A 27,600-nucleotide genomic window follows, 5' to 3' on the forward strand; every position below is an offset into this window, starting at 1 on the left:
ATCATCTAATATCCAGTCCATATTTACATTTCTCTAGATGTTATAAGAATGTCTTTGGTATCTTTTTAAAAATTGAATAGTATCTGATTTAGTTTGATAAGTTGGAATTTGTTATGTGTTTTAAGACTCTTAAATCTAGTCACTCAAACTTTTCATGACAAACTTTAAAAATCATTTAATATTATAATGTCTCATATTCTGGATTTTTAGTTTTCTCTTATTGTCAATGAACTAATCTCTTTAAGTATTTCCTGTAAATTGGAAGTTAGGATTAGAGGCTTGATTGGATTAGGTTAAACTTTTTTGGCAAGAATACTTCATAGATTATTTAGGGAGGGCATGCATTAATGGCTGCAATTTACTTTGAAATGCATCAAAGTCAAATGGATAGGAAGATGCTAAAAAAATGTGATAAAGTTAGTATGTACTGTGTTGTAAAATACTAGATGGTATGAGTACAGATTTTTGCCATAAATTCTTTCATTGTGCTGTATGTTTGAAAATTTTCACAATAAAACATTTGGGCAAAATGCTTTTTAAGTAGTGTTTACCTCAATTTACCACATATCCAGAGGTGTATAATGGCAGGTTGTAGCATTATTCGTATGCTAAATTTGATCATTGGTTAAAAGTAGTGATCACCAGGTCTTGTTACAGTTTATAAATAATCTATAGGGTGTAATTTTGCCACTGGATGACTCTCCTCTTCGACTGTTTGCCACTAGTCTTAGCATCCTTTGATGATGCTCCTCTGAATCAGTTGCTCCAATGGAGATAGCAAAATGGTGATAGTCTAACATTCCTTCAGCATTTATTAGCTGGCAGTTTTTCTGCAAAGGAATTTAATTTTTAAATATTTTTCTAATGATATCTAGACATAACAAACCTCTCAAAATAATGACTCTTGTTGTTGCCATTAGTTAAATGTTCTAAATTAGCACATTTCAGTAGAAATATAATGCAAATGACATGTGCAATTTTAAATTATCTAATAACCACATTTTAAAAGGTGAGAAGAAATAGCTAAACTTAATATATTTTATTTAAGAAATATATGTTATTATTCAGCATTTAATCATTCTTTCTCTTTGTACTGATTCTTTGAAATACAATATATGTATTACACTTAAAGCACCTATGTCCAGTCAGCCACATTTCAAGTGTTGAATAGCCCCATGGGCTAGTGGCTACCGTATAGGACAGCACAGCAGCACTTCAATCTCAGCTTACAGCAGTCTTCCCAAAGATAGCACTTCTCCCATAATTCACAGCAGAGCAAATCACATGAAGAGAGACAGAGCTTGGCACTTGTCTGTTTAATTAATAGAGCAGCTTAGGCTGGCTGGTGGCAAGGGTTCAGCTAAGTAAATAAGGAACTGTGCTTTGGGGTTTCATGACCTGGTCACATTCCAGAAATTGGTTACCAGGGAGCACCAGAGAGATTGTCAGGATGTTCCAAAATTAAGAATTTGGAGGGCAAATACTAGTCATTTGTGTCAGGCAGTCGGCCTCCTTAAGAGAAGGGATTTTTGTCACTTGTATTTGGCACTTAGAACAATGCCTAATGTATAATCTTATCACAGTTGGTGGTGCTAAATTTCCACACTGAAATTCAGGGCTGGGCTCCAGTCCCAAGCAGGAACTTGGATACCAGGAAAACAAATTCATTAGAAACAGGAAGGGGAGACCAAGGTGCAGCATTTTTGCAGTTGATCTGATACCACTTCCCACTGCAGAATACTGTTGTTGGAATTCATATTTTAGCACTGAGGTGGATATTGTGTTCTTCTGAAAATTAATGTTTTATTTTTAATCTTAGTTCCTATTTCAATCTATCTTGGAACCAGAGCTAGGTTCACCCATCAGCAGGAAATTGGAGAAAATTGGAACTAAGGCTGGTAGTTTTCATTGCATAAACAGTAATTGGATGTTAGCAATTAAAATTTAATTTTAAAGGTTTTATTTGTATTTCAATCTTTATTATAAAAGCTATATGCTATGGAATTTTTTCTAGATAAGTGCAGTTTTATTTTTTGTTCAATTACAGTTGACATACAATATGATATTAATTTCAGGTGTACACTGCAGTGAGTAGACATTATATAACTTACTAAGTGATCATCCAATATATCTCGTACCCATTTGAAACCATACATAGTTATTATTATAATACTAGGGGTCCAGTGAACGAATTTGTGCACCTTGAAAGAAACTGTGGGCCGAGAGGCTGTGGTGGGCACAGGGGCAGGTCTTGGCCCATCCTCCGTGCCCCCGCCCAGCCCCTCCTGCCGTGGCCCCTGGTCTCCTGTCTGCTGGCAGCCCTGCTCCCACCGCCGCTACCATGAAGCTGACGGTGCTAGCCCCGCTCACACCCACTGACGGTGCAGAGTGACTGGGGCTGGTGCCAGCAGCGGGTGCAAGTGAGTGGTGGCTGCCAGCCCCAGTCGCCCCTCAGGAGCAGGGGGAGGTGGAGAAGCCCTTAGGGGCGATCGGGGCTGGCGCCAGCAGCAGGTGTGAGCACTGGGTGGACTGCGGTGCGTGGGAGCAAAGAATTTTCAGTAAACACCAGAGGCTCACCCCAATGACCGTGACCAGTGCCCCGCCTTGGTCTGGTGCCCCCGCTCACCTGCTCCACCATCCCGCCACGGCCGACGCCCGTCATGTTCCGTACTCTGCTGCCAATGCCCACCATGTTCCACGTGCGCCCCCTGGTGTCCAGCGCACATCATAGCGACTGATTGTTCGGTTGTTTCGCCATTCAGTCTATTAGCCTTTTATTATATAGGACTAGAGGCCCAGTGCACAAAATTCTTGCACGGAGGGGAGTTGTCCCTTAGTCCAGCCTGTACCCTCTCCAATCTGGGACCCCTCGAGGGATGTCCGACTGCCCGTTTAGGCCCGGTCCTGGTGGGATTGGGCCTAAACGGGCAGTCGGACATCCCTCTCACAATCCAGCACTGCTGGCTCCCAACTGCTTGCCTGCCTGCCTTCCTGATTGCCCCTAACAGCTTCTGCCTGCCAGCCTGATCACCCCCTAACCACTCTGCTGCCAGCCTGTTTGCCCCCAACTTCCCTCCTCTGCCAGCCTGGTCACCCCTAACTGCCTCTCCTGTAGGGTTGATCACCTCCAACTGCCCTCCCTTGCAGGCCTAGTCCTTCTCAACTGCCCTCCCTTGCAGGCAGGGTGCCTCCCAACTGCCCTCTCCTGCTGGCCATCTTGTGGTGGCCATATTGTGTCCACATGGGGGCAGGATCTTTGATCACATGGGGGCAGCTATATTGTGTGTTGCAGTGATGATCAATCTGTATATTACTCTTTTATTAGATAGGATAGAGGCCTGGTACAGGGGTGGGGGCCAGCTGGTTTGTCCTGAAGGGTGTCCCGGATCAGGTGGGGATTCCCTTGGGGTGTGGGACGGCCTGGGCGAGGGGCCTGTGGTGGTTTGCAGGCCGGCCACACCCCCTGGCAACCCAAGCGGAGGCCCTGGTATCTGGAATTTATTTTCCTTCTACAATTGAAACTTTTAGCCTGGAGCGGAGCCAAGCCTGGGGCTCCCTCCAAGGCTGGCAGCCATTTCTGTTGGGGTTATAATTGAAACTTTGTAGCCTTAAGTGGAGGCCTGGGCCCGGCCAGGGTGTGCGGAAAGCTTTGCTTCCCCTGTTACCGGGGGCAACCCTGGCCTGCTCTCTCAAGCTCCATTCTGCCGCCATTTGTTTGAATTTGTTTACCTTCTATAATTGAAACTTTGTAGCTTGAGTGGAGGCTTAGGCCTGGCCAGGGCAGGCGGAAAGCTTGGCTTCCTCTGTTACCTAGGAAACCTTGCTCTCTGTGGCTGTAGCCATCTTGGTTTGGGTCAATTTGCATGCTTGCTCTGATTGGATGGTGGGCGTGGTTTGTGGGCATGGCTTGTGGTGTGTCGAAGGTATGGTCAATTTGCATATTTGTCTATTATTAGGTAGGATTATTGACTGTATTCCCTATGCTGTGCTTTACATCCCCATGACTATTCTGTTACTGCCTATTTGTACTTCTTAATCCCTTCACCTTTTCACCCAACCCCCTCCTATCTGGCAACCATCAAAATGTTCTCTGTATCTATGAGTCTGTTTCTGTTCTCCTTGTTCATTTATTTTGTTTTTTAGATTCAATTGTTGATGGATACCATTTTATCATTCATATTTTTTATCTTCTTCACTTCTTCTTCTCCCCTTTAACATTTCAGGTAATACTAGCTAGGTGATGATAACTCCTTTAGCTTTTTCTTGTCTGGGAAGCTCTTTATTTGTCCTTTAATTCTAAATGATAGTCTTTGTAGGTCCTTGCTTTTCATCACTTTGAATATTTCTTGCCAATCCCTTCTGGTCTGTAAAGTTTCTGTTGAGAAATCAGCTGACAGCCTTATGGGAGCTCTCTAGTAGGTAAGCAACTGCTTTTCTCTTACTGCTTTTAAGATTCTTTGTCTTTAACTTTTTGCATTTTACTTGTGTCTTGGTGTGGGCCTCTTTGGGTTAATCTTGTTTGGGACTCTGCACTTCTTGGACTTCTGTTGTCTATTTTCTTCACCAGGTTAGAAAAGCTTTCCATCATTATTTTTTAAAATAGGTTTTCAGTTTCTTGCTCTCTCTTCTGCCCCCCATGGTACAAATATTGGTATGCTTGAAGTTGTCCCAGAGGCTCCTTACATTATCTTCACTTTGGGGGATTGTTTTTTTCTTTTTCTCTTTTTTTTTTTGGGGGGGGGGGGGCGGGCGGAGGGTGTTGGTTGTGCTGTTCTGAATAGGTGTTTTTTGCTTCCTTATATTACAAATCGCTGTTTTGGTTCTCAGCTTCAGCTACTCTACTATTGGTTCCCTGTAAATTATTCTTTTTAAAAATATATATATTTTCTTATTTTTAGAGAGAGAGGAAGGGAGAGGGAGAGAAAGAGAAACATTGATATGAGAGTGAAACATTGATCTGCTGCCTCCTGCATGCCCCCTACCAAGGATTGAGCCCACAACCCGGGCATGTGCCCTGACTGGAATCAAACTGGCAACTTCTCAGTGACGATGATGTCCAACCAACTGAGCCATGCTGGCCAGGGCTGTAAATTATTCATTTTAGTTAGTGTATCCTTCATTTCTGACTAGTTCTTTTTTATGGTTTCCATGTCTTTTTTTATACTATTGAGATTCTAAGTTCATCTACTCTTACCCTAAGTTCATTGAGCATACTTATAACCAGTGTTTCTGAACACTGCAGTAAATTCCTTATCTCCATTTTGTTTAATTCTTTTTCTGGAGTTTTGTTCTGTTCTCATTTGGGACATGTTTCTTTGTCTCTTTATTTTTGCAGCCTCCCTGTGTTTGTTTCAATGTATTAGGTAGAGCTGCTATGTTTCCTGGGCTTGGCAGAGTGGCCTAATGTAGTAGGTGTCCTGTAGAGTCCAGTGGCACAGCTTCCCCATTCACCTGAGCTGTGCATTCCAGGTGCGCAGCCCTCAAACCCCCCCCCCCCCCCCCCCGCCCCATGTAGGTTGTGTACACCCTTGTGTTGTAGTTAAGCCTTGATTGCTGTTGGCATGTCAGTGGGAGGAATTCACCCCAAGGCCCATTGGCTTTGACCACTGTGAAGAAGCAGCTGTGCAGGGGACACCCCACAGAGCAGGACTTACTTCTGTGGTTCTCTGGTGCATGCTGAGTCCTCCCCTTGAGTGTGTCATTTGTGGAAGTGGTTGAATGGTGCTTTGACATGGTCTGAAGCTGTCTACAGGGTGTGATGGCTCTAGGGCCTCCCAGAAGGTGCAGGCCAAGGTCAGCCAGGCAGTCCTTGTTCTACCTGGGCTATCCAGCATGAGCTACAAAACTATCTGCAGATGGCTGCTACTTGTGCTGGGCTTGGAGGTGCCCAGGAGAGGCCAAGCTGTGAACCATGGCTGGCTGCTGCTAATGCCTGGCCTGGGGCCACTTAGCGAGAAGTACAGAGCACACCAAGACCAGATGCTGCTTATGTGAGAGATTTATGAAAAATCTGAGGCATGAGCCAAGACAGGCCAACTATTTGGAAAAGTCACTGGAAACAGCTTGGGTGGGCAGGAAAGTTGGTGGAGTGGGGTCTTGGAATCACCTGGGTGGGGCAAACAGTGATGGAGACTCAAATATAGTGCCTGCCTACTGGCTCGGGGGGGTGGGGGGGCTCAGAAAAGAAACAGAGGCTCTTCCAGCACTTCTTTATGGGAGAAAGTTGCCCCTCCAGCTCTTTCTCTGATGCTAGACACTTCAGTTCCTCCCAGTATGTCCCTCGCAGTTATTGAGCTGCTGTCCCAGAGCTAGAACTCAGAAGGAGCGAGTCTGGGTATGTCCGTCCATGGGCCCTATAAGAGGAACTTCCTGGGACTCCAGCAGCCTCCCTGTCACTCAGCCACAATACCCATTGTTTTTTACAGCCAGAAGTTATGGGGAGTTCTCTTCCCAGCACTGGAAACCTGAGCTGGGAGCCTCAGGTGGGACTGGGACCCCTCGCTCCTCTGAGGGGACCTCCACAGCTGAGATATCCCTCTCCAATGTTTATTCACCCTGTGGAACCAACCAGTCTGTGACTCCATCCCTCCTACCAATCTTGATGTGGCTTCTTCTTTATATCCTTACTTGTAGGACTTCCGTTCAGCTAGATTTCAGGCAGTTCTCAATGATGGTTGTTCTGCAGTTTAGTTGTATTTTTGATGTGATTGTGGGATGAGGCAAGTACCATGTTTACCTATGCCACCACCTTGGACTTTAATTTTTATTTTAGCTAAAGAATTATTATTTCTTCTTATTCCATGGACACTTTGAAACTACTATTATGTTTGGATAAGATGAATTAAAATTATATTAGCACCTAAGAATGTCATATCCACTGTCTAGTTAAGTTGTTGCTTATAATATGTCAGAATCTTCTCTTCAGGTCATTGCAGAGATGATTAGAATCCGCCTAAATGTCCCTAGTTGAGAACTGGTTAATTAAATTTGGTATATTGGAATCCTGTGGAAGCTATATCTATTTTTTAAAAGTTGGCTTTATAGGAATTGGATTTATATGTGATAATATTAAATTCATAAGTGAATAAAATAAAGATACAAAACAATGAATATGGCATTTTGTCATTTATATATGCACGCACACACGTATGTATTTAAATAAAAACAGAACATCTCTGGAAGGCCATATTAGGAGTTGATAAGAATAGCTCAGTGGCGGGGATCTGAGTGACTGTTAACTAAATAACTTTTTTCTCTTTCTAAATTTTGTACCATGTACTTGTACTATATATTCAAATTTTACATATAAGGTATAATGAAAAGGAAAGAAGGAGGAAGGCAAAGAGGGATGGAGACAAAATAAATTAATTTGCTTTGTTAATCTGCATTTAAAATATAAAAAAACCGAGAACCTAGGTTCACATGGTATATACCTGCTTTTGTGAAGCTGTTAGGTAAAAAGATAAAAATAAAATAAAAAGATGTCAGTGATTTTTATTAGTAGATCCTTCTTTTATTTCATAATTTTTTCTCTAGTCAGGATAAGTAGCTCATCAAAAGAAATGTAAATGGTACCATTCCTTTGCATATATATTCTGAGAAAAAAAATTCAGAATGAAAAAGTACTTTGTCTCATTTAGGTAAATTTAAACATTTAAAAACAAACAAAAATGTTTGTATATTCTATTCCTGGGCTCAGAATATTTCTCTCTGTATGCCTTGATTGAAGTTCTTCTCTTTTTCAGCCTCTTCATTCTGGATCCATTTGGATAAGGCTTTTTGTTGTTGGTAGTGAGTTTGGTGTTTTTTAATTTTGTTTTTGGTGTTTTTTGTTTTGTTTATTTTTTTGTTGTTTTTTTTTTTGTCTCTAAGGTGGATTAAGCAAGAAAAATAATAGGATGGGTATTTAGGTTATTATTACTGACAATCCAGTACATACAGATATAGTGTAGTTCTCCGTCTGATAAACAGAACCATCATCAGAATTTCCCAGCATAACCCAAAGCCTGCCAAGGCATATTAATAAGATAGTCTGATGGAAATTGATCAAAAACATTTTGTTTCTTATGAAAACATTTATAAGGAAATGCCTATTTTTTAAAAAGAGTGAGTTCTAAGTTCAGCATGGTTGACATCAAAAGCCCCTTGATTTAATTCAATTAGGCTCTACAGTCTTTTCCCTTGTCTAATTTAAACATTACTAGAGCAGACAGGGTTTGCTGAGTTCCTCTTGGCTTATGGCACAGATTCTGCATATTTCTAAACTAAACAATTAAATAAAGTTTGCCAGAAGCTTATGCAGCAAGCATAAGAAGTAAATTTGGCAAACAGAAGTAATTCCTCCTCCCTTCACTGTTGCAGTGTCAGAGCCTCAGGGGAGTCTTGTGTGACGTGGAGAAGATGATAAATTACTTATGGAGAAGCTAGCTTTTATGAACCGAGTAGTGATGACATGCTGGTAGTTATTCTTTTATTAGCTGATTGGTGAAGGCTCACCCAGAAATAAACCTGATAAGAAAATTATATATACAAAGAAAACATTTATCAAAAGTTTCAAATCCATCCACAAATTAGGAAGAGGTGTTTTTTTCCCCTCTTAGGTTTAGAGTTGCTATATAAATGTGCAAAATTTTGTCTTAATGGGAGCCCAAATATAAGGTGAAAAAAATATTTCTGTAAAGAAAATAGGTAACACACTTCCTCTAAAGGGGGGGAAAAGTGGGTTTTTTAGAAAAAACAGAACTCCTATATTTTATTTCAAAGGGGTTTTAAGTCTTATATGTGCATTGTTCCTGCAGTCTGGTATCTTTGTACTTTTCTGTCAAAGTCAATAATTTTGAACACATTTTTTAGTTATTCATTGCTCTCTATCCATTTTGACCAAAGCAAGATGAACCAAGTTTTCTGGAACAAAATTCTGTTTATTCGAGTGTTTCCAGAATGCTTCTTGTGCTATTTTAAATGCTGTTACATTGAAAAAGAAAAGGGAACAAGAAAAGCCTTCAATCAAAAGTAAAGTGATAATATTGTTTCAAATAAAGTATGTTTACAAGTTTGAAATTATTCAGAATTTCTACCTTCTGTGCAAAAATTACCTTGATTTCTTTTTTCTTTTTTTAAATATACTTTTATTGATTCCAGAGAGGAAGTAAGAGGGAGAGAGAGATAGAAACATCAATGATGAAAGAGAATCATTGATTGGCTGCCTCCTGCATGCCCCCTATGGGGATCAAGCCTACAACCCGGGCATGTGCCCTTGACCAGAATCGAACCTGAGACACTTCAGTCCGCAGGCTGATGTTCTAGCCACTGAGCCAAACCAGTTAGGGCACCTTGATTTCTTTTAAAGTAATCAGGCCACTACTCACTTTTCTCTTCTTTTTTCTCCTTGCTTCTCTCTCTCTTTCTTTTACTTCCTGACCAATTTTATTTTATCTAAACTTTTTATAAAAAATCTGGACAACACTGAATATTATAAAGAAACGTAAGTTATATTACCAATAAACCCCAATACCAGGGAAGAACCATTATTATTAGTTGCCTTATTTCCTTCAATCTCATGATTAAGTTAAGAGTATTTGTATTCTTTGTTTTATTTGTACCCATTTATCACTCTACTTACCTAAGAAAGCATGCCATAAATATAGATGTGGCCCACTACCTGGAATTCCCTGACGTATTCCCCGTTCTCCACCCACTGAAGCTCCGAATCTCTCTATTCTTTTATCAGAGTCAGGACTTGGATGAGAGGACCTACTGCCTTACCCAGTCTGTTTCTACCTCTGCCTTGATCAACTATGATAACAGCTTGGCTCTATTTTGGACCTTTTATCATGGCTGTAGAACAAAATTTATATAGTCTACTTAGATAAATTCCAGCGCCCTTGTCAGACTGTAATTTGTTTGCATTCAGAAAAGTATCAAAATAAAGATTTTTAAACCCTCCAGCACCATAGTTCCTTCTTACACCTAAACTTTGTTAACTTGGAATTACACCCAGACCTAATTGCCAAGATATCTTGGCAGCATGGAATCCTTTTTCTTGAACTGTCTAAAAAAGGATTTCAGTTTAGAGTTTCACAGTGTGTAGGCCAGGAATTTTTTTAAACCAGGGGTCAGCAGCAAACGCTTCCTGTAAAAGGCCAGATAGTAAATATATTAAGCTTTGTAGACTATGTGGTCTCTGTCATAGCTATTCAATTCTGCCATTGTAGTGCAAAAAAACCCACAATAAAATAAAAAAAGGACAATGTGTACATGAATGGGTATGGCTGTGTTCAAATAAAACTTTATTTAAAAAATGGCAACACATAGTTTACCCTATGTTTTAAGTCATGAATCTCTAAATCATTGTATGATGGCATACTTGTCCATTACAGGAAGAAGTTAAGGGTTTTTACAAAAATGAAAAAACTATAAAAATATTCTGAATGATGCAAAATAAATTGACCATAAATGAACATATTGACAGATATGAATACATAAAAATTAGGACTACAAAGCATACCATCCTACCTAATAATAGACAAATATGCAAATTGACCATACCTCCAACAAACCCACAAGCCACGCCCACCGTCCAATCAGAGCGAGTATGCAAATTAACCCAACCAAGATGGCTACAGCCACAGAGAGCAAGGTTTCCTAGGTAACAGAGGAAGCCAAGCTTTCCGCCTGCCCTGGCCAGGCCTAAGCCTCCACTCAAGCTACAAAGTTTCAATTATAGTAGGTAAACAAATTCAAACAAATGGCGGCAGAATGGAGATTGAGAGAGCAGGCCAGGGTTGCCCCCGGCAACAGGGGAAGCAAAGCTTTCCGCACGCCCTGGCCGGGCCCAGGCCTCCACTTAAGGCTACAAAGTTTCAATTATAACCCCAACAGAAATGGCTGCCGGCCTCGGAGGGAGCCCCAGGCTTGGCTCCGCTCCAGGCTAAAAGTTTCAATTGTAGAAGGAAAATAAATTCCAGATACCAGGGCCTCCGCTTAGGTTGCCAGGGGGCGTGGCAGGCCTGCAAACCACCACAGGCCCCTCGCTTAGGCCTCCCCATGCCCCAAGGGAACCCCACCCTGATCAGGGACACCCTTCAGGGCAAACCAGCTGGCCCCCACCCCTGTACCAGGCCTCTATCCTATCTAATAAAAGAGTAATATGCAGATTGATCATCACTGCAACACACAATATAGCTGCCCCCATGTGGTCAAAGATCCTGCCCTCATGTGGATACAAGATGGCCACCACAAGATGGCCAGCAGGAGAGGGCAGTTGGGAGGCACCCTGCCTGCAAGGGAGGGCAGTTGAGAGGGACCAGGCCTGCAAGGGAGAGCAGTTGGAGGTGATTAACCCTGCAGGAGAGGGCAGTTAGGGGTGACCAGGCTGGCAGAGGAGGGAAGTTGGGGGCAAACAGGCTGGCAGCAGAGTGGTTAGGAGGTGATCAGGCTGGCAGGCAGAAGCTGTTAGGGGCAATCAGGAAGGCAGGCAGGCAAGCAGTTGGGAGCCAGCAGTCCTGGATTGTGAGAGGGATGTCCGACTGCCTGGTGGGATCGGGCCTAAATGGGCAGTCGGACATCCCTCGAGGGGTACCAGATTGGAGAGGGTACAGGCTGGGCTGAGGGACAACCCCCCTCCGTGCACAAATTTTGTGCACCGGGCCTCTAGGACGATCTTCCTACCTTCCAGACGAAGCCAGGGCTGTGAGGGCTGAGGTAGCCAGGGTGCGAGGGCTGAGCCCCTTGCACGAAATTCATGCATCTGGCCTCTAGTTAATAAAGATAAAAGATGAATGACAAACTGGGGGAAAAATAGTTGCAACCTATATATGACTAGAAATTGGTGTGGTATGTACACACCAATAAGATGAATAACAAAAGAAAAAAGGACATAAGATATAAACTCACAAGGAGAGGAACATAATGGCTATGGTAAACAGGAAAACATCCTCATTCTTACTAATAGTAAAGTCTGTATTAAAGGGAAATACTTTGTCTGCTAAGTTTATAAATATGAATAATTAGTAATACTTATAATACTCAGTGTATCAAGGAACATGGGGAAACAAACTAAAGAATTACCCCACCACCTAGCAGCCGAAAACAACAAACATTTATTACCTCACAATTTTTTGTGGGTCCGGAATCCAGGCATGGCTTAGCTAGGATGGTTTGGCTCAGCATTCTCATTAGGTTGTAGTTGAGTTGTCTGCCAGGGCTACTACAGTCACTGGGGCTGGACAGTGTACTCTCAAGTTGATGCACGTGAGTGTTGGCAGACCCCAGTTCCTTTCTGCCTGCTGGCCAGAGACATCAGTTCCTCTCCACATGGGCCTCACCATTGGCTCCCTGAATGTCCTTAACAGCATGGCAGCTAGTTTCCCCTGAGCCAGTGATCCAAGAGACAGGCAAAGACAGATTCCACAGTGTATTCTCTAATCTAATATTGGAAGTCACATACCATCACAGACTAATTTTGGTACAGCGGGGCGGGTACTACACAACAGGGTGAATAGTAGGAGGCAGGGATCCTTGGGAACCACTTTGGAGGCTCACTACCATATGGCTTGTATTGGGACTAAATAATGCTGAGGGCTATATTTCTGTTCAGCTGGCTTCTGCAGTTGTCTGCATGGTGTGTCCTGCAGCTGGAATGGCTTTTCTTCTCAAATGTCTGGCACCTGGATGCGTTTGGCAGGAGCACCTCGGGGTTGGCTGGGCATCTTTCACTCTACCTGGCTAGCTTGGTCTTCTTTACAACATTGTGGTCTCAGGTTAATCATACTTAAGTGGAAGCTGGTTCCCCCAGAGCCAGCATCAAGGAGATCTAAAGAACTAAAAAGCTTCTTATGACCTAGCCTTGAACTGTTTTCATTTTCTGATGCCAAAATGTCCCAGGACCAGCCCAGATCAAGGGCATGATTACCAGGAGGTGGGACTTACTGTGAAGGACCATCTTGAGAACCTATCCCAAGAAGTTATGCGTAAGAGAGATGATGCTGGCTTATTCTAAAGTAGTAGCACTAAAAGTAATACAAATTGGTTTGATTCTGGATATATTTTGAAGATAAAATTGACAGAATTTGCCTTTGGACTGGATATATAGTATGTGGGAGAAATAGAGAAGTCAAAGATGAATCTTAGATTTTAGAGCTAAGCAATTTGAAGAATGGTGATGCCATTTACTCCAATTAGAAAGACATAGGGCAACAGGTTTGGAGAGGGAAATCAGGACTGGGCATCTGTATAAGAGAATGCATGTGATCTTATAGCCCTTAAGGAGAAATCTAAATATGTGATGATGTAGAAATCCTACCTGTGGTATTAATTACAAGGTACAATAAAGTATGATTTATATTATGGAGAAAGAAATATATATTTATTAATATGTGCATTATTGTTATTCCACATAATTCTAACCAGTTCTAATCTATTTTTCTAGAGCTATATCGAGTTTAGATTTTATTCTATAGGAACAGTTTAGATTTTATTCCATAGTCAGAGGGAACTTTTTGAAGGTTTTTGATCAGCACAGTGATATGATCATAATTATGCTTGGGAAGATGAATTTCACAGTGTAAAGAATGAAACAACATGGGAGAATAGGAACTATAGTCAATAATATTATAATTATGTCTGGTGTCAGGTGGGTATTGTAAAGTATATTTTTTCCTAACTACTATGCTGCATATATGAAACTAATACTAAATAATATTGAATGTAAACTGTAATTGAAAAAACAAATTTTTAAGAAAGGAAGAACAGTGGGAGAGCCAGGGAGTGAATTCTATGATAGCATACCAAGTTACATTTATATTCGTTGAATGAAGTCTATGAAAGTCAAAGACAATATTGCTTTTTTTGGGTTTGTTTTATTCATTGCTTCTAGCCTAGAACAAGTCATGTAAAAAGGGTTTAGTAAATGATAAATGAATGAATGCATGCATCATCACCAGTTCAGGCTATTTGAGAAAAGGTTAGTCTGAATTAGTACAGTATCTCAATTATAAATATTTTTCCTTTGTTTTAATTACGTGACAGAAGTAACAGAAAATGGGATTTAGCATTAACCTATGGAGATCTGATTTCATCAGTACACTAAAGCATATGAAATATCATCCTATTTTCTTTTATGCTATACGTATGTGACTTAGAGTATATCATCCTATTTTCTTTTATGCTATACGTATGTGACTTAGAGTTTACAAAAATTAGGGTTATTTTAAATTCAACTCCTGCCTGCATATATATTTTTAGGGCTCCATTTTCTCAATAACAAAAAGTCCTTTGAATGGTAAAGAAAATTTCTGAACATAGATGGGAATTGTTCAAAAAGATTAAAATTTTCAAATAGGAATTTCAAGAGAGATTTTTCAGAGGAAGGTAGTCTGATTGTCACTGGGCTAAATATCATACTTATTCTCCAAAAGAGATAGATTTTGAGTTTTGTTTCAATAAAATGACACAAAGATAAAAGACAAACGAGGAACTGGAAAAAAAAAGACATAAAATAATTAATGATGGCTTTTTCAGGAAGAGTTTTTGTTTCTTTGGACTTTTATTTTGGTCAAAGAATTTCTATTTCTTAAAAACATATAAATATCAGCCCTGACTGGTTTGGCTCAGTGGATAGAGCGTTGGCCTGAGGACTGAAAGGTCCCAGGTTCGATTTCGGTCAAGGGCATGTACCTTGGTTGCGAGCACATCCCCAGTAGGAGGTGTGCAGGAAGCAGCTGATCGATGTTTCTCCTTGATGTTTCTAACTCTCTATCCCTCTCCCTTCTTCTCTGTAAAAAATCAATAAAATATATATTTTTAAAAAATATAATATAATATATATATATATATATATATATATATATATATATATATATATATCAAATATATTGGGCCTGCAGTTTCAATGAAGATGCAAAAGTTTATTACTGTTGATTTCATGATATATGTATCACATTGGTTTTAATAAATTAGAATATACTTGCTAAAAAATACCTTGTTTATTTCAGGGGCTACGCTAAGTATGAGACCGGCCCCCATTCCAATAGAAGACCCAGAATGGAGACAAACGCCTCCCCCAGTCTCTGCTACATCTGGCACCTTCAGATTACGACGAGGGAGTCGATTTACCTGGAGAAAGGAGTGCCTCGCTGTAATGGAAAGGTACAGATCTCCTTTTCCTGTGAGCAGTTTTCCAAAGAGAAGCACTTTGGATAGATTTGGACAATTTTCATTTCAAACAAGTGATTTGGGACTTAGGTTCTATCTCTAAAAGTATTTCGGAGTAGTATAAATGTATTATTGAAATAATATGTTCTCACCTTTGAGAATTCATAAAACTGGAGTTAACATCTATAAATATAATTTAAAAGAGTCCTCAGTAACTTAAGAAACTTTAGAAGAAATTTTTTAAAATTTAGATTTATATATTACATTTTAGAAAATCTCTGCTGTCTTGTTTTCAACAAAATAATTAAATAATTATATAGGAGGCCACTGAAATTTTCGTAAAAATTTAAAAAATTTTCAGTTACAGTTAACATACAATATTATGTTAGTTTCAGGTGACAACTTAGTTATGAGACATTTATATAACTTACAAAGTGATCCCCCTCACAAGGCTAGTACTCATCTGACACCACACACAGTAATTAAAGTATTATTGACTATTCCCTATGCTGTACTTTATATCCCTGTGACTGTTTTTATAACTGCAATTTTACTTCTTAATTTCTTCACCTTTTTTCACTCGTCTCCCCAACCCCCCCTGCATCTGGCATCCATCAATTTGTTCTCTGAATCTATGGGTTTGTTTCTGTTTTGTTTGTTTATTTTGTATTTTAGATTCCACACATAAGTGAAATCATATGGTATTTGTCTTTCTCTGTCTACTTATTGCACTTAACACAATATCTTCTAAGTCCATCCATGTTGTCGCAAGTGGAAAGATTTCATTCTTTTTTATGGCTAGGTAATATTCCATTGTATATATGTGCCACTTCTACTCTATCCATTCAAATATCAATGGATGCTTAGGTTGCTTCCCTATCTTGGCTATTGTAAATAATGCTGCAATGAACATAGGGCTGAGTATATCTTTTTGAATTAGTACTTTTGTTTTCTTCAGATAAATACCCAAAAGTGGAATTGCTGGGTCATATGGTAGTTCTATTTTTAGTTTTTTTAGGAACTTCCATAGTGTTTTCAGTAGTGGCTGCACCAATTTACAATCCTACCAACAATGCACAAGGGTTCCCTATTCTCTTTTATGTACACTTTTCAACAGCACTAGTTTGTTGATTTGTTGATGATAGCCTTTGTGATTGGTGTGAGGTGATATCTCATAGTGGTTTTAATTTATATTTACCTGAAGATTAATGATATTGAGCATCCTATATAATAAGAGAGGAATATGCTAATTATCCGTTAGGCTCTGAGGCGAGCATAATAACCAACCGCATAATGACCGGATCACGGATCTGCAGGAGGGTGGAGCAGCGAACTACAAGTGGGCAGCAGAAAGCTACAGGATGGGGCAGGGCAGCAAGCAAGTGGGAGGCGGAGAGCTACAGGAGGGGGCAGGGCAGCAAGCTATGAGGGGGGCGGGGTGAGTTACAGGAGGGCGGCAGCGACCTACTGGCGCACGGATTCGTGCACAGGGCTACTAGTCTTGTCACAAGTCTGTTGGCTACCTGTATCTTCTTCTAGTCAGTCTTTTCATTTTGTTAATGGTTTCCCTCACTGTGCAAAAACTCTTTAGTTTAATGTAGTCCCATTTGTATATTTTTTCTTTTGTTTCTCTTGCTCAAGGAGACATCCAAAAAATATTACTAAGAGTGATGTTAAAGAGTTTATTGCCTATGTTTTCTTGTAGCTTCATGGTTTCAGGTCTTACATTTAATCTTTAATCCATTTTGAGTTTAAGAAAGTGGAAAGTTTCATTCTTTTGCGTATATTTATCAGTTTTTCCCAACACCTTTTATTGAAGAGAATGTCTTTACCCTATTGTATATTGTTGCCTCCTTTGTCATAGATATAGGTATGCGTTTATTTCTGGGCTCTCTATTCTGTTCCATTAATCTTAGTGTCTGTTTTTATGCCAGTACCTTGCTGTTTTGATTATTATAACCTTATAGTATAATTTGATATCAGGTAATGTGATACCTTTAATCTTGTCGAACTTTCTCAAGATTGCTTTTTGGGGTCTTTGTGGTTTCATATACATTTTTGGATTATTTGTTTTAGTTCTGTGAAAAATGCTATTGGTGTTTTTTGTTGTTGTTAATCTTCACCTGGTCATATTTTTCCATTGATTTTTTTTTTTTTTTTAAAGAGAGTGGAAGGGATATAGAGAGAGAAACATCAAAGTGAGAGAGAGACACATCAATTGGTTGCCTTTGCACATGCCCAACCAGGGCTGGGTATTGAGCCTGAAACTGAGGTACATGCCCTTGACCAGAATCGAACCTGGGACCCTTCAATCTACAGGCTGACGTTCTTTCCACTGAGCTAAACCGCCTAGAGTGTCATTGGTATTTTGATAGGGATTGCATTGAATCTGTAGATTGGTTTGGTAGGATGGACATTTTAACAATATTAATTCTTCCAATCCATCCACTTATTTGTATATTCTTTCATTTCTTTCTTCGGTGTCTTATACTTTTTCAAGTACAAGTCTTTTATCTCCTTGGTTAAATTTATTCCTGGGCATTTTATTCTTTTTGATGCAGTTGTAAATGAGATTGTTTTCTTAATTTCTCTTTCTGGATAGTTTGTTACTGGTATATAAAAATGCAACCAATTTCTGAATGTTAATGTGTCCTGCTACTTTACTTAATTTATCAGTTTAATAGTTTTTTTTAGAGAATCTTTAGGGTTCTCTATATGTAGTGTCATGTAATCTGCAAATAATGACAGTTTGACTTATTCTTTTCCAATTTGGATGTTTGTTTGTCCCCCCCCCCTTTTTTTTTGTCTGACTTCTGTGGCTTAGACTTCCAACACTATATTATATTGAATGAATGTGTTGAAAGTGGACATGATTGTCTTATTCCTGATCTTAAGCAAAATGCTTTCAGCTTAACACTGTTGAGTATGATGTTAGCTGTGTGTTTGTCATATGTGGCCTTTGTTATGTTGAGATATGGTTCCTCTGTCCCCACTTTGCTAAGAGTTTTTAATCATAAATGGATTTTGGAATTTGTCGAGTGCTTTTTTGTACCTATTGATATGATCATATGACTTTATCTTTCATTTTGTTTACATGGTGTTTCATGTTAATTGATTTGTGGATATAAAACTAACCTTGCATCCTGGGAATAAATCCCACTTAATCACAGTATATGAATTTTTATTTTTTTACTTTTTAAATATGTTTTTATTTTTCAATTACAGCTGACATTCAATATGAATTTTAAAGTTAGATAGTAAGGTTGCTGAATATAAGGTCAATATATAAAAATCAAGTATAATAGCAATTAAAAGAATATGAATTATTTTATTTTTTTATTGTTTAAAATATTACAAATAGTAGTACATATGTCTCCTTTTCCCCCTATTGACCTCTCCCCGGCCTCCCCTAACTCCTTGCACATGCCCTCCCCTTCCAGTGTCTATGTCCATTGGTTATGCTTATATGCATGCATACAAGTCCTTCGGTTGATCTGTTACCCACCCCCCCCAACCCTCCCTGCCTTCCCAATGTAGTTTTACAGTCTGTTCAATGCTTCTTTGTCTCTGTATCTATTTCTGTTCATCAGTTTATGATGTTCATTATATTCCCTAAATGAGTAAGATCATGTGATGTTTATCTTTCTCTGACTGGCTTATTTCACTTAGCATAATGCTCTCCAGTTCCATCCATGCTGCTACAAATGGTAAGAATTCCTTCTTTTTTACAGCAGCATAGTATTCCATTATGTAGATGTTCCACAGTTTTCTAATCTACTCATCTGCTGATGGGCATTTAGGCTGTTTCCAAATCTTAGCTATTGTAAATTGTGCTACTATGAACATAGGGATGCATATATCCTTTCCAATTGGTGTTTCTGTTTTCTTGGGATATATATACCTCGAAGTGGTATTACTGGGTCAAATGGAAGTTCCATTTTTAGTTTTTTGAGGAAACTCCATACTGTTTTCCACAGTGGCTGCACCAGTCTGCATTCCCACCAGCAGTGCAAGAAGATTCCTTTTCTCCACATCCTCACCAGCACTTCTTGTTTGTTGATTTATTGATATCCATTCTGACAGGTGTGAGATGGTACCTCATTGTTGTTTTGATTTGCATCTCTTGGATGATTAGTGACTTTGAGCATGTTTTCATATGTCTCCTGGCCTTCTGTATGTCCTCTTTTGAAAAGTGTCTATTTAGGTCCTTTGCCCATCTTTTGATTGGATTGTTTAATCTTCCTTTTGTTAAGTTGTATGAGTTCCCTATAAAATTTGGAGATTAAACCCTTATCGGAGATAACATTGGCAAATATGTTCTCCCATGCAGTGGGCTTTCTTGTTTTGTTGATGGTTTCTTTTGCTGTGCAGAAGCTTTTTATTTTGATGTACGTGTAGTTCCATTTGTTTATTTTTTCCTTAATTTCCATTGCCCTAGGAGTTGTGTTGGTAAAGATATTGCTACAACAAATGTCTGCTATTTTGCTGCCTATGGCTTCTTCTAAGATTTTTATGGTTTCCCATCTTATGTTTAAGTCCTTTATCTATTTTGAGTTTATTTTTGTGTATGGTGTAAGTTGGTGGTCTAATTTCTTTCTTTTTTTTTTTTTTTGCATGTATCTGTCCAATTTTCCCAACACCGTTTATTGAAGAGACTGTCTTGACTCCATTGTATGCTCTTGCCTCCTTTGTCAAATATTAATTGAGCATAATGGCTTATGTCGATATCTGGGTTCTCTGTTCTGTTCCACTGGTCTATATGTCTGTTCTTGTGCCAGTAACAGGCAGTTTTGAGAACAGTGGCTTTGTTGTATAGCTTGATATCTGGTATTGTGATCCCTCCAACATTGTTCTTTCTCAAGATTGCTGCAGCTATTCGGGGTCTTTTCTTATTCCAGATGAATTTTTGGAGAGTTTGTTCTAGGACTTTGAAGTATTCTGTTGGTATTTTAATGGGGATTGCATTGAATTTATAGATTGCTTTGATAGTATGGACATTTTAATGATGTTGATTCTACCAATCCATGAACATGGTATATTCTTCCATTTGTTTATGTCTTCCTCTATCTCTTTTATCAGCATCCTGTAATTTTCTGAGTACAGATCCTTTACCTCCTTGGTTAAATTTATTCCTAGGTATCTTAATTTTTTTATTGCAATGATAAATGGGATTGGTTTTTTTTAGATTCTATTTCTGTGAGTTCATTATTGGAGTATGAAAAAGCCATAGATTTCTGGATGTTAATTTTGTATCCTGCTACATTGCCAAATTCATTTATTAAGTCTGTTAGTTTTTTGATGGAGTCTTTCGGGTTTTTTATGTACAATATCATGTCATCTGCAAATAATGACAATTTTACTTCTTCTTTTCCAATTTGGATGCCTTTTATTTCTTCTTCTTGTCTGATCACCATGGCTAGTACCTCTAGTACTATGTTGAACAGGAATGGTGAGAGTGGGCATCCCTGTCTTGTTCCTGTTCTTAGGGGAAATGATTTTAGTTTTTGCCTATTGAGTATGATGTTGGCTGTAGGTTTGTCATATAGGGCTTTTATTATGTTGAGGTATGTTCCTTCTATTCCCACCTTGCTGAGAGTTTTTATCAAGAATGGGTGTTGGATTTTGTCAGATGCTTTTTCTGCATCAATGGATATGATTATATGGTTTTTATCTCTCAGTTGGTTTGTGTGGTGTATCACGTTTATTGATTCGTGGATATTGTACCATCCTTTGCATCCCCAGAATAAATCCCACTTGGTCATGGTGTATGATCTTTCTAATGTAATGCTGGATTCGATTGCTAGAATTTCGTTGAGGATTTTGGTGTCTATGTTTATGAGGGATATTGGCCTGTAATTCTTTTTCTTTGTATTGTCTTTATCTGGTTTTGGGATTAGGGTAATGCTGGAATCGTCAAAAGAGCTTGGAAGTGTTCCTTCCTCTTGAATTTTTTGGAATAGTCTGAGGAGGATAGGTTTTATTTCTTCTTTGAATGTTTGATAAAACTCCCCTGTGAAGCTGTCTGGTCCAGGGCTTTTGTTTCTTGGAAGTTTTTTTATTACTGCTTCAATTTCCTCCATAGTTATCAGCCTATTCAGATTTTTTTATTCTTCCTGGTTGAGTTTTGGAAGGTCGTATTTTTCTAAGAATATGTCCATTTCTTCTAGGTTGACCAGTTTGTTGGAATAGAGTTGCTCATAGTATTTTTTTACAATTCTTCGTATTTCTGTGGGGTCTGTTGTTATTTTGCCTCTTTTATTTCTGATTTTTTTTGGGGGGGGGTCCTCTCTCTTTGATTCTTGGTGAGCTTGGCTAGAGGTTCATCAATCTTGTTTATCCTTTCAAATAACCAGCTCTTGATTTCATTGATCTTTTGTATTGTTTTTTTGGTCTCTATGTCATTTATTTCTGCACTGATCTTTATTATTTCCTTCCTTCTGCTCACTCTGGGCTTTTGTTGGTGTTCTCTTTCTAATGCTTTAAGTTATAGAGTTAGATAATTTATCACCAGTTTTTCTTGTTTTTTGAGGCAGGCCTGTAATGCTATGAACTTCCCTCTCAGGACTGCTTTCACTGTGTATCGTAGATTTTGGATTGTTGTGTTTTCATTGTCATTTGTTTCCACGATGTTTTTTATTTCTTCTTTGATCTCTTTGGTAACCCAATCATTGTTTAATAGTACGCTATTCAGCCTCCAAGTGTTTGAATGTTTGTGATTGCTTTTATTGTAGTTGATTTCTAATTTTGTGCTATTGTGATCTGTGAAGATGCTTGATATGATTTTAATCTTCTTGAAATTGGAGAGACTTTTCCTGTGTCCCAATATATGGTCTATCTTTGAAAATGTCCCATGTGCGCTTGAGAAGAATGTATAGTCTGTAGGTTTGGAGTGGAATGTTCTGAAGATGTCAATTAAGTCCACCTTATCTAGTGAGTCGTTTAGGATTGCTGTTTCTTTGCTGATTTTTTGTCTAGAGGATTTACCCAGTAATGTTAATGGGGTATTAAAGTCTCCTACTATGATTGTATTGTTGTCTATCTCTCCCCTGATATCTTCCAGAAGTTTTTTTATGTATTTGGGTGCTCCTGCATTGGGATCCTCTCATTGTATCAATCCCTTTAGAATTATGAAGTGGCCTTCCTTGTCTTTTTTTATGGTCTTCACTTTGAGATCTATTTTGTCAGATATAAGTATTGCTACCCCAGCTATTTTTTTCATTTCCATTTGCCCGAAAGATATTTTTCAATTCCTTCACTTTCAATCTGTGTGAGTCCCTTGTTCTGAAGTGGGTCTCTTGTAGATAGCATATATATGGGTCATGTTTTCTTATCCATTCAGTCACTCGATGTCTTTTGATTGGAGCATTTAATCCATTTATGTTTAATGTTATTATTGATAGGTACTTGTTTGTAGCCATTTCTATTCTTTATGCCTGTGTTCCTTCCTCCCTTTCTATTTCTTCTTTTTACAGCGTTCCCTTTAGCATTTCTTGCATTGCTGGCTTAGTAGAGAGAACCTCCCTAATTTTTTTTTTTTTTTTTTTTTTTTTTTTTGGTCTGTGAAGCTGCTGATTTCCCCTTCAATTTGGATTGATAGCCTTGCTGGATAGAGTATTCTTGGATTCGGTCCTTTGCTTTGCATCACTTTGTATATACTTCATTCCATTCTCTTCTGGCTTGATGTGTTTTTGTTGAGAAATCATTTGATAATCTGATGGGGTATCCTTTGTAGGTAACTCTCTGACTCTCTCTTGCAGCCTTTAAGATTCTCTCTTGTTAACATTTTCCATTGTAATTCTGGCATGTCTTGGTGTGAGTCTTTTGTGGTTCATCTTGCTTGGGACTCTCTGTACTTGTGTGACATTTTTATTCCCCATATCAGGGAAGTTTTCTGTCATTATTTCTTCAGATATATTGTCATCCTTGCCTGCTCTTCTTGTCCTTCTGGCACCCCTGTTATATGTATGTTACTTCATTTCATGTTGTCCCAAAGCACACTTAGGCTCTCCTCGTGCTTTTTAATTTTTTCTCCAGTTGCTGTTCAGATTGGGCTTGTTTCTCTACCTTATCTTCTAACTCAGTAGTTCAGTCCTCTGCTTCTTCTAGTCTACTGTTGAAACCTTCCATCACATTTTTGCTGGTAGCTATATCACTTTTGATTTCTTCCTAAATTTTGCATGTGTTGTTGATTTTCTCGTCCATCCAGTTTATGAACTGTATGACGATTACTCTGAATTCTTTTTCTGACATATTGCATGCCTCCATTTCACTTATTTCCTTTCTTGGTGATTCCTCTTTTTTTTTCCTTTGGGAATTGTTTCATCGTCTCCCCATTCTAGCAATCACCAGAAGGTCCAAACGCCAAGTTGTAGGGATCTGAGCCGTGTGCGGCGGGAGCGTCGCACCACCCAAGTGTCACTGAAGAGCTCAGATACCAAGACGTGTGGCTGCCGTGGTTGGCAGGAGCCACACGCACCAAGAATCAGAGTTCCCGTGTGCCTGCGCTGAGGATCAGAGTCATGGGCGCTCAGTGCAGCCTTGTGCATGCGCTGAGAATCAGGGTCCCTGTACGTGTGCACAGAGTCCCTGTGTGTGTGCCCGGGAATCAGAGTCCCCATGTGCGTGCACCGAGCATTGAGAATCGGAGTCTCTGGCGCTTAGTGTGGTCTCGAGTGCACTCTGAGAATCAGGGTCCCCATGCACGCATGACAAGAAACAGAGTCCCTGTGTGCATGCGCCAAGAATCAAAGTCACTGGTGCTCAGTACGGCCTTCAGCGCTGCTAATCAAAGTCCCTGGCCTGCTAGGGGGATGGGGCTGCACAGCCGCCCGGTGTCGGCAGGAGGCCTGCTCGTGTGCCACCGGTCACACAGGCCCTATGTCGCTGCCGCAAGCCAGCAGGGAGGGGAATGCACTCTGTAACTCATAGAAATCTGTGGCCGGGATGTCTGGAGTCTCGGTGTCCCTGGGTCTGCAGCTGTGGTAGCAGGTCTTTGTCCAGAGTGGCTGTAGGGTCCCGGTTTGCATCTGAGGCCAGTCTGGGTAGTGGTGAGGTAAGAATCCTAGTCATAGCAGTTCTGTCCTTCAAGATGGCATGGTTTCTGTGCCAGCACTGGCTGCCTGGGCATGTTTGCAGCAGCAGTGGGATCTTGCAGTCTAAGACCGCCTGGTCCGCCAGCCCCCGAAAGTCCTTCAGGATCTAACTGTCCCTAGCTCACATACACACACTCCAGACATGTCTACACACTCCCCTTTTGCTCCCTCACTCTCTTACACACTCTCTCTCTCCCTGCTGTCTTGCCAGTCGCCATCTTACTCCTAGTATGTGATCTTTTAATTGTTTTACTGCATTCAGTCTGCTAATATTTTGTTGAGGATTTTTGCATCTATGCTCATCAAGGATATTGGCTTGTAATTTTTTTTTTTTTTTTGTAATCTCTTTGTCTGGTTTTGGCATCAGTGTAATACTGGGAGGGCCACTGAGATTTAACTTTCTTTGGTAAGGAGTTTGTCCTAAATATGCTTAGACCCAAAGGATAGAAATACTTGTGTTTTTTTTGCTTTGATTTGGTAATTAATTCTCTGACTAGAGCAGTAGGACCTGATCCATAGTAGGTACTCAGTACTTTTTTTTTTAAATCCTCACCTGAGGACATTTTTTTCCCCATTGATTTCTAGAGAGAATGGAAGGGAGAAAGGGAAGGGAGAGAGAGTCAGAGAGAAGAACATCAATGTGATAGAGACACATTGATCACTTGCCTCCTGAATGCACCCCAACCTGAGTGAACCTGCAACCCAGGTACATGCCCTTGACTGAGAATAGAACCTGCAACCCTTAGGTCTGAGGGCCAATGCTCTTAACCACTGAGCATACCAGTCAGGGCGGTACTCAGTACTTTTTAAAGCTGAATTGACCTTGGATTCAGTTTTCCCATATGAAGTGATATAAATTAATTAAATATGATTATGAAATGTTCAATATATTTAGGCCAAATCTATAGTAGAATTTTCCTTTTAGTCTCCTGCTTATAGGTAATGTTTACAGGATTTTGTTTTGGTGGAGAGTCTTACCTTCTATAATAATCTATAATAATAAAAGCATTTAAAACAAAAGCATAATATGCTAATTAGACCAGACGTCCTTTCGGACGACCTTCCGGACAAAGCTGGGGCTACGAAGGAAGCCCGGGTCCCAGGTGCCAGAGGGAAGCCGGTCCCTGCAGCTGGGGGAAGGAAAGCCTACTCTTGCACGAATTTCGTGCATTGGGCCTCTAATATGTAATAAGGTAATAATTTTCCGTTAGAAATTTTTACTTCCTAAGATTAAATGAAGAAAAAGAGAATCTATTAAGCAGAAGTAAAACCAAATGATTTTTTATATTGAGATTTCTCAATAATTTCAGTAATAAAAAAGGATGAAATTGCATGTATAAAACTAAGTTTAGTTTCTAGCTGATATAGAATACATAATTACATTAAGAGAGCTTCATCTGTTGTTTTTTCCAAATTGTCTCATCTGACCAGCGGATGGCATACTGGAAAGAACATTTGACTCAGAGCCAGAAGACCTAAAATCTGGTTTGGGCTTTGCTAGTAACCCCACTGTGTAACTTTGTGTAGGTTACAAACTCTTGAGCTGTAGCTTCCTCATCTATAAAATGAAGTTTTTCAATAGCCAATAGTGAATTATATGTCATCTAAGACTTTACCATCTCTCTTCCTGCTTACTTCCTGGTTATTTCCCAGCTCATTAAATCACTGCGTGAAAGAGAGGGAGATTTAAAATGCTGACATTAAGAGTTTGCTTAAGGAAAAGGTTGGATCCAATAGCCAAACTAAGATTATAGGTTATCATTGATGTTATCATCTATTCCTTTCCTCACTCTCTTTATTATAGACTAGAGTCCCGGTGCACGAAATTCGTGCACGGGGGTTTGTGTCCCTCAGCCCAGCCTGCACCCTCTCCAATCTGGGAACCCTAGAGGGATGTCCGACTGCCCGTTTAGACCCGATCGGTGTGGGGCGGCCTGGGTGAGGGGCCTGTGGTGATTTGCAGGCTGGCCATGCCCCCCGGTGACTCAAGTGGAGGCCCTGGTATCTGGGATTTATTTATATTCTATAATTGAAACTTTGTAGCCTTAAGCGGAGCCCAGCCTCCTGCTCGCTCTGTGGCTGCATTTTTGTTGGGATTTATTTATCTTCTATAATTGAAACTTTGTAGCCTTAAGCGGAGGCTAAGGCAGGCCAGGGCAGGTGGAAAGCTTGGCTTCCTCCATTGCGGGGGAAACCCAAGTCTCCTGCTCTCTTCGTGGCCGCAGCCATCTTGGTTGGGTTAATTTGCATACTCGCTCCTGATTGGCTGGTGGGCGTGGCTTGTGGGTGTGGCAGAGGCATGGTCAATTTGCATATTACTCTTTTATTATATAGGATAGGAGTAAAAGCCATTTATTGAATAAAATGAATCCTTATATGCTTGATTAAAGCATTTTGTCCTAGAGACCTGACATTTACAATCTGATTTATTTTTCTCATTGAGAAATCTTTATTCTTTAAATCTTTTTCTTCAGAACTTACCATGTAACAGATGTGAATTTAAATAATAACATCTAACTGGTTTGCAATGTTGTACATATTTCTCTGCCTAAAAAATAAGTTTTCATATTAGTTTCTAATTGGTATAAGTTCTAATTGTGCTACTGACTCAGTTATTTAATTTTTTGAAGATACCAATATACATTTATCACATGCCAATCTAAGGAAGGGTTAATTTAAAATTTGGTAACATTAATACCAATAGGTGATGTTCCTAGTGCATTTTCATAATTGAATGGCAAAGGCTTTGCAGTACTTTTTATTTCCAAGGCAACAAGAACTAGCTGTAGTATCACAGTGATTAAATTTCAGTGAAAAAGATATTGAGCACCTCACTCTACATAAGACTTCATTTAATCTTAATTTTCAGTTTTTAACCTTAATTTTAATTGGTAAGTGTCTTTAATCCAGGAATTGGTTATTTTTGGTTTAATTTTATATTACGTGGTATAACCAGGAAGAATGTATGTTGAAAAAATGCAAAAAACTTTTCCAAAAAGCAATCGTAGAGAAGGTCACAGTATGAATTTTATCTGTGAAAATGGGACTTTTTATTTTCTAACATGAAATATAAATCCCCTAGCCTCAGAGCAATGCATGATGTTTTTTTCTAGACTGAATGGGTGAATAAATACATATGCACAAACTGTAAAGCTAGCAAAGTACTAGCCTTACATATATTAGTGTAAGTAACATATTCTATTCCTCACCCTGTACACCAAGATAAATGAATAAAAAAAAGTGAATCCATATTAGTAATAGAAGAAAATGCTAGTGATTCTTCCATATCCTGGAAATGGAGAAATTTTTCCTAACTATGACTCAAAAATCTAAAAGCACTAAGGTAAAAAAGGGT

The 27,600-nt window shown here is 39.5% G+C and overlaps 1 protein-coding gene across 9 annotated transcripts in view; it reads left to right on the forward strand.

Annotated features, from left to right (window-relative positions):
- Nucleotides 1-27,600, forward strand: part of HMBOX1 (homeobox containing 1) — a 192,782-nt gene that overhangs the window by 112,568 nt on the left and 52,614 nt on the right. For all 9 annotated transcript variants that reach the window (XM_079773342.1, XM_079773347.1, XM_079773345.1 and 6 more), the window contains one exon: nucleotides 14,994-15,147. In XM_079773342.1, coding sequence (XP_079629468.1) covers nucleotides 14,994-15,147 — 154 coding nt within the window. The remainder of the gene's footprint in view (nucleotides 1-14,993; nucleotides 15,148-27,600) is intronic.

The sequence above is a fragment of the Cnephaeus nilssonii genome, assembly GCF_951640355.1.
Source record: "Cnephaeus nilssonii genome assembly, chromosome: 5".
Classification (NCBI taxonomy): Eukaryota; Metazoa; Chordata; class Mammalia; order Chiroptera; family Vespertilionidae; genus Cnephaeus; species Cnephaeus nilssonii.